This window comes from Poromitra crassiceps (assembly GCF_964638095.1).
Source record: "Poromitra crassiceps genome assembly, chromosome: 3".
Classification (NCBI taxonomy): domain Eukaryota; kingdom Metazoa; phylum Chordata; class Actinopteri; order Beryciformes; family Melamphaidae; genus Poromitra; species Poromitra crassiceps.
The window spans coordinates 65,167,717-65,175,733 of NC_139625.1; the positions used below are offsets into that span (position 1 = coordinate 65,167,717).

The 8,017-nt window shown below is 42.7% G+C and overlaps 1 protein-coding gene across 1 annotated transcript in view; it reads left to right on the top strand.

The window, feature by feature from the left end:
• Nucleotides 1-6,115, top strand: part of slc15a1b (solute carrier family 15 member 1b) — a gene marked incomplete at both ends in the record, with an annotated part of 11,442 nt that extends 5,327 nt beyond the window's left edge. Inside the window, 13 exons of the mRNA XM_083633112.1 lie at nucleotides 71-157; nucleotides 262-351; nucleotides 543-587; nucleotides 843-875; nucleotides 1,020-1,108; nucleotides 1,418-1,499; nucleotides 1,833-1,949; nucleotides 2,483-2,623; nucleotides 2,729-2,775; nucleotides 3,297-3,408; nucleotides 3,665-3,802; nucleotides 4,471-4,578; nucleotides 5,885-6,115. Coding sequence (XP_083489238.1) covers nucleotides 71-157; nucleotides 262-351; nucleotides 543-587; nucleotides 843-875; nucleotides 1,020-1,108; nucleotides 1,418-1,499; nucleotides 1,833-1,949; nucleotides 2,483-2,623; nucleotides 2,729-2,775; nucleotides 3,297-3,408; nucleotides 3,665-3,802; nucleotides 4,471-4,578; nucleotides 5,885-6,115 — 1,320 coding nt within the window. The remainder of the gene's footprint in view (nucleotides 1-70; nucleotides 158-261; nucleotides 352-542; nucleotides 588-842; nucleotides 876-1,019; nucleotides 1,109-1,417; nucleotides 1,500-1,832; nucleotides 1,950-2,482; nucleotides 2,624-2,728; nucleotides 2,776-3,296; nucleotides 3,409-3,664; nucleotides 3,803-4,470; nucleotides 4,579-5,884) is intronic.
• Nucleotides 6,116-8,017: the final 1,902 nt, after the last annotated feature.

Here is an 8,017-nt window from a genome sequence, read left to right on the forward strand (position 1 = left end):
ACTGTAGATAACCACAGTCGAATTTCCCTCAATGATAACATGTGTATGTCAATGTTGTCTCGTCCTGTAGTTTGCTATCAAAAATCGCTTCAGACACCGTAGCTCTGCGTACCCCAAGAGGGACCACTGGATGGACTGGGCTGAGGACAAATATGATGTAAGAACAAACCAACAAACATGCACAAACAAACAAACAAAAAGATTCACAGCCCTCACAGACATACTGTAACGAGCCTAAATCTCTGCTTTGTTTGGGTCCAGAAACTTCTGATCGCCCAGGTGAAGATGGTGGTGAAGGTGCTGTTCCTGTACATCCCTCTGCCCATGTTCTGGGCTCTCTTTGACCAGCAGGTAACAAACACATCTCTCCTCCACATATACTGTAGGTGTGACACTGCCTAACACACTGGCCACTGATTCAGTAGACGATTTTATTTTATTTTAAACGAAGGAGCTGGATGGGAAATGCATATTATTATGCAGAACAGCACTGATGCGATACAAAGATAGTGTAAAAGAAAAGAGCTGTGTCTCCTCCCCAGGGATCAAGATGGACCCTACAGGCGACCACCATGGACGGCAACTTTGTAAGTGTAATAGTGTATTATGGATTCACCCATTGAATTGGCCATGTACTGTATACATGCCCTCTTTTATGAAAGTGCTGTTAGGCGATTCATTGTACAATGATTTCAAAGTCTATGATAAGAGAAAACAAAAGTCAATTGTATCTATAGAATGTATTGTTGGCTAATGATATAATATAGTGTTATCTTTTGGTATGTAATCTCAGATTTTTACCGTTTTATAAATGAGATTCTATGTTGTTTTCTTCTTCACAGGGACCCCTGATAATCCAGCCCGATCAAATGCAGGTGAGACCCTTGTGTTGCTTTCACATTTCAAGACATTCATAAACCTATCAAACACATGTAGATGATGCGGTGTCAGCGAACAGAACATTGATAGAATAGACTTTAGGAGAGAGATTCCAATGGTACTTTTCTTCTCCCCACCAGACTGTCAACCCCATCTTGATCCTGATCATGGTGCCCATAGTGGATAGCGTTATCTACCCACTGATTGCCAAGTGCAAAATCAACTTCACGTGAGTTCTCTCCGTTGTTCTGTTCGGGGACTGCATACTGGGGAAGATATTCTGACCTATACATATACTGGGAAAGCCATTGTTTCATGCCGTTGACCTGTGTGGTGTGTGTGTGTGTGTGTGTGTGTGTGTGTGTGTGTGTGTGTGTGTGTGTGTGTGTGTGTGTGTGTGTGTGTGTGTGTGTGTGTGTGTGTGTGTGTGTGTGTGTGTGTGTGTGTGTGTGTGTGTGTGTGTGTGTGTGTGTGTGTGTGTGTGTGTGTGTGTGTGTGTGTGTGTGTGTGTGTGTGTGTGTGCGTGTGTGTGATGCAGTCCCTTAAGGAGGATGGTCGTGGGCATGTTACTGGCTGCTCTCGCTTTCGTTGCAGCTGCCCTGGTCCAGCTACAGATCGATGTGAGTGTAACACGCACACGCAAGCACATAAGCATGCATGCACACACACACACACGCTCTCTCACACACCCTCTCACTCACACACACACACACACACACACACACGCGCGCGCGCATGCACACTCTCCCTCACTCTCACTCTCACTCTCACTCTCACACACACACACACACACACACACACACACACACACACACACACACACACACACACACACACACACACACACACACACACACACACACACACACACACACACACACACACACACACACACAATTCACACTTGTTTTCCTTTTGACCAGCCCCTCTCTGCCCTCTCATCCCTCTTCTAGGAAACGCTTCCCAAGTTTCCATCTGGCACCGAAGGCCAAGTGAAGTTCATCAACATGAGGAATGAACAGATGAACATCACAGCCGGGCCTCAGAGCTTGACCATGGCACCTTTCTCGGTACTCCATCACCCAATATAAGCTGCAGGGCAGAGATACAAACCAAGTAGACAGCCAGTAGACGCATTAGAAATGGTTGTAGGGTGTCCGGGTAGTGCAGTGGTAGGTTCGCTGCCTACCAACACAAGGGTCACAGGCTCGAGCCCCCGTGTTTCCTCCAGCTTGGTCAGGCATCCATACAAGCACAATTGGCCATGTCTGCAGGTGGGAAGCCGGAGTAAGGTGTGTCCTACTCGCTCCACTAGTGCCTCCTCTGGTCGGTCGGGGCGCCTCGTTGGGGGGAAGGAGAACTGGGGGGAATAGCTTGATCCTCCCACACGCTACGTCCTGCCGGTAAAACTCCTCGTTGTCAGGTGAAAAGAGCTGGCTGGCGACTACACATGTATCGGAGGAAACATTTGCAACTCTACAACTCTCACGGATTGGCAGAGGGGGTGGAGCAACCACCATGACAGCAGGGGGAAATGTCCAATTAGGTGTACAGAAATGGTTGTGAATATATGAAGATAAACATATTGTAATTTCTCCTGTAGGCCTCTGGGGAATACCTGACATTTGATGGACCGTTTGACCTGACTCTGCCTGGCAGAGTGGAGAGGGGAGTGGAGCTGGAGGATGGCATTCGGAGCACCATAATCATCTATGATGATGGGGTCAATATCACCACTAGAACGGTAAGCGAACAGCAACCAGATAATGGATCCTTCAGAATGTGTTCCGTTGATTTTACTGATTTGGGAGAGTGAGGCTTTGAAGTATCTTTTCTGTGATATTTCCAGTTCCTTGACCAGACATCAAAGCCGGAGCAGGGCGCTAATGCTATCAGGCAAGTTACAAATAGTCTCCCCGGTGCTTCATTTTGCATTTTCTCAAGACAGTGTTACCAGAGGCTGTTCAAATGCCTGAAAAATTTCATCAAATTTGACAAGTCGTTTTGCAAAGTTTGATTGTCAGTTAAGAGTGGTCATTGGGTTTGGTGAATAGTCTTGATACAGCAAGAGTATGGAATATGAATGTTGGTTTATTTACTGACACTGTAGATATTGTGCTTAATTTTCCCAGATTTCTGAATGGCTATTCTACAGATTTGAATGTGGCAGTGGGAGAGCTGGACTTTGGGCTCAGTGACTTGTACAACATGTCAGAATATGAACTGGTGGAAGAGGGCAAGTAAGTTTGATGCTTCATTGTTTATATGAGCTTCAGCCATAATACTGTATTATGAGTGAGAGACAGACAGACAGTGACTGACTGACTGACAGACAGACAGACAGGCAGACAGACAGACAGACAGGCTGACAGGCAGACAAATTGGTGTGATACTGGCCATTTTCTTGTGTTTGTCAGTGCTCAGTTCAAAATCAGGAATGGATCAGGAAGTGAGTGTGTCTATGAACAGAAGCTGGGCTTTGGCAGCTCGTACACCTTGATCATCCCGTCAACTTTCACATTTACAGAAGTGAGTCAACTCCCTGACTGTGTTCTATGATAGACTTCATTCCTGTCACTTCATTTGACAAGACATGGACTTGCTTTTGTTTGATTTAAATGGAAATGGCCATTTTGAGCAACACAACAGATGTACAGTATATAACCATAACTAGAAAATTGGAGATGCATATCACATGTACACGAGTCCCAGTGTTGCTAATGTAACATTCTTGTTGGCCCTACATCATGTTTGACACATCTGGGTCCCTGTCTGTGTCCTTCAGTGCCAGCAGAACATTCGGGCAGTGTTGGACATCCAGCCTAACACCTTCCACATGGCCTGGCAGATTCCTCAGTACTTCCTCATGACAGCAGGGGAGGTGGTCTTCTCTGTCACTGGCCTGGAATTCTCCTACTCACAGGTGGGGGAGGGGAGGCATCGCACTTCATACCTTTTCTCTTTCTCAGTACTTTCGTGGCATGTCTGTTTGAAAATGTAGGTTGGAAACTATTCAAAACATAAATGGTAAAAGGTGCATTCAATGGACGATCCATTGTTCATGATGCTCAACTCTCTCCTAAAATCAGATTGGCAATTTCTGATTCAGTTAGATTGTTAGATCTTTCTTTGTTTAATTGACATATATATTTATTTATGTCTTTCATAATTTGATACAGTATATGTAGTGTATCAAAGTATGAATGATACTACGGTACGATGTGATTCAGCGTGGTGCAAAAGAATGATGCTATACAAATTAAACATAGTACAGAGTTTGATTTTATTTCTTATGCAGCAAATCATAAATGAACTAAAGTGAATTTTTTTTTACTTTACATTTGTTTCTCTAGTATTGCAACTCAGCTATGCTGTTTCTTTGAAGGCATAGGGCCTCCACTAATATAAATCCGATTTTACCAATGCAAAGATGTTAGAAATGACGCAATCCGAGTTCATACCAAATTGTATCCGATGCACACTTTTTTTAACCGGTGCAATCGCATCTTGAACTTACATGCTGGTGCACCGATACGAATCGGTGAATACATAATATGTATGATATAACGTATAACTCTCTCTGTTCTCCAGGCACCTAGCAACATGAAGTCTGTGCTGCAGGCTGGTTGGCTGTTAACCGTTGCTGCGGGTAACATCATTGTACTTATTATCGCCGAGGCAGCACAGCTCCCAGATCAGGTTGGTGGATTACATCTGACCACAATTAGACCCATATGTCCTCACTGGAATTGGACCAGTTCATATGTTATATAGTTACTAAAACATACTTATGAATGTTGAATTCATAATTGTATAACATAACAAAGGCCATTTAATAGAGGCTTTTATCCAAACACCTCACAGTATGATGAGTGCATATATTATTTTAGCATGGGCGGCCCAAGGACTCAAAGTTTCTATGGGGTAAGACATGACTGGCCAAAAATGGACATCACAGAGGCCTCATTTGTGTTGATCCTAGTACAGAGAGGGTTGAGGCATATTGGTGGATTTGGGCCAGGGAAGGCCTTGAAAGCCATTCCATTCAAGAGCTTTTAAACGAACAATTCACTAAAAAACAATGCTGATTTACTTTGCACACGATATCACCCATAGCTGAAAAACTGTAAACAGTTTTGCAGACATTCATTTAGTTTGACAGTTTTTGAGAGTTGACTTGAGTTAAGTGTGGACCAATGATGTAATCACAATGATTCAATGCCTTCTGACTACATCACTGGTCCACACTTAACTCGTCAACTTTCAATAACTGTCAAACTAAATGAATGTCTGCAAAACGGTTTACAGTTTCCAAATGTGTGAGATCATGTGCAAAATAAATCAGCATTGTTTTTTGTTTGTTTTATTTGTTTGTTTTTTGTGAAGTGTCCATTTGAGGCCTTATTTTATTTCCAGCTTAAATCCAGCTTTCAAGGATTTTCAAAGCCTGTGGGAACCCAGCAAACCCTGCAAAGGGATGTGGGCTGGGCTCCAGGGTTAGCCTGAGCTGTAGAGCTGGAGCTGAAACGTCGTCGAGTCTGACTTCAATTTGACTCGAGTCCGAGTCCTGAACTCATTTTCAGGACTCGTGACTCAACTTGGACTTGAGCACTGATGACTTGGACTTAGACTCGAGCATTCAGGCATTCAGACTCAGAAGTTGGAGACAAGAGCTCAGACTTATTTTGATAAAGGCTGTTTTTGTTTTTGTTCATTTTTGTAATAGGCTGTAATAATTTGCCATTAGATATTGATAGCTACAGTATATTAATACTGTGACATTATTATTCAATTTTGTGCAAGGGCAGGCATGTGTGTTCCACCTACATGTGGATTCACATTCATGTTCAGTAGGCTGACAGGGACTGAGGTAATGGGTCCTTGACTTAGCCACTTCTTTGGTGACTTGGACTCGAACACTGGTGACTCGGACTCGAGATATGTCTTGACTACTACAGGTCTGAGCTCTAAAGTAACAGTCTGTGTGCGTGTCTCTGCTCACCAGTGGGCCGAATACATCCTCTTCGCCTCTCTGCTGGTGGTAGTGTGCGTGATCTTCGCCGTCATGGCCTACTTCTACACCTACGTGGACCCGGCCCAGATAGAGGCCCAGTTTGCACAGCACGAGCCCGAGGACAAGGAGAGGAAGAAGAGTTTGGAGATGAAGAAGAGGGGCTCAGATTCCAGCTCTGCTTCTGGCTCCGACGACGAGGCAGCCAAACAGACCAAGATCTAAAGAGACTCTTCTTCACGGCTTTTTGGGCTTTCTTATATGACTGCTGCTTGGTTCTGTGTCGGTGCCATTAGGATGAGAATTCAGTGGTCGTTCTGAAGTTGGAGGACCACAGAATTTAGGGCTTAGATGGTTAAGCCCTTGAGGGACAGTATTAGTTTAGGATCTTAACCTTCAAGCTTACCCGAGAGAACATTGTATATTTCAGCCATTTTGGCTCCGAATCTTGAATTATTCTTTTTTTGTCATAAAAAAAATCTTAATCCCTGAATCCAGATTTATCGGTTAGTAATTTGTCCTTTCGATATTGTACATTTATTTGTTTACAATGATTTTTTTTGCACTGTGTAGCAAAAGCAACATCTTTATGCAATTTTTGTTTTGTTTTGTAATGTACAGGAGTACACAAAGAAGCCATTCGAGGATGTGTATTTATTTCCAAACACAGTGTTGTATGTGTACTGTATTGTAATATAGATATTGTCTGTTTTATACATGATGTTGTCATCTTCCAGGTTCAAATGTAACACCAAGCAAGGGCTGGTTTTTCAGACATAAAACATTTAACTCATGTTCCACATTAAGGCTCACATGGATTTCATTTTGGGGGGAAACTGCCCTATGCAAGTGCCTGTTCATCAAGTTCTTCAATAAAGAGACTAGTGTTATGGTTGGCCTTCTTGAATGCATTTCTTTAATCTATCAACTACTTTGGCTTCATCTTAGTCTAGGTACATTCATAGTTAAGCTTTAACTTCATTTACCACACTAAAAGATTGGGCACTGAAACCCAGTACCACTGGTATCTTTACAACCGGTACAGAATTACAACACAGAATGACAGAATTAGGTGCCTCATTTAGGTGCTATGCGTGAGCTGCTGAGTAAAATATCCGCCCTCTGGTGCTCTAAACCGGCGCTGCACGCACCTTCACTATCATCGTTTGGAGCATGCTGCTTGAAATCCTCTTAAAAAAACAACACAGCTTTAAATTTTAAAAAGCTACTTGGGGAGAGAGCGTCCTAACCAGGAAATGCTTCTTTAATTAAGCCCTCCGTACTGACGTAACCCCATAAGCATCACCCAACTTCACCATGGCAACACATTAGAAAACAATATGGTGGACCTTAGCACGCAACGATGACACAAAGACAAAGTCGTCAGTTAGCATTAGATCTTTATTTCTCATGTCACTTTGAAAGCTTACAAGGAGCTTACATTTAACTTGGGAATTCTCAAATGACACAAGCAAAGATTATATACAGTACTATAAACTGTCAGCTATGATAAAGGAGACCAAATTTACACATTTTGTAGTTCTTTCTGTAGCATATGTTTTCTGTAAGGTATAGTTTTTTTTGCCGGAGGCAGGTGCCCACATCCATAAAGCATTCCTTATTTCCATACTTAACTCTTTGCAATTACAAAAATATCAGATATTTCTTAATTCTTTCAATCCCTGTGTTGACAAGTGCGTCTTGATGCAACTCCTCAACATTATTGCTGCATTAGCACAGTAGTAAATTCTGGAACTCTTAAGTAAACATATATAGTAAAACATGGCTATTAGCGACTTTTTTTTCTTTATTTATGTTTTTCCTCTTACAGGTTCTTTAAATACTCAACACACTTTCAAAGTGCAAAAAACAGATCCCAAATTAGAAAAAAGGTGCAAATCATACTACAAAAATGTGGTGAGAGCATAAAAGAGGACATGGCACTTCTAGCGTGGTGTGGAAGTGTGAACAGAAATGTCTGCAGTGAGGAACTCAAAGAAGAATGGCATTTATTTCTGCCCAATGTGTCACGGTAACGAGGCAACATGAGCTTGGCTTGTCCTGATGTTCGCTGCAATTTGGCCTTGGTTTTGTCAATACATGGAGCAAGTGTCAGGACTCGATTGC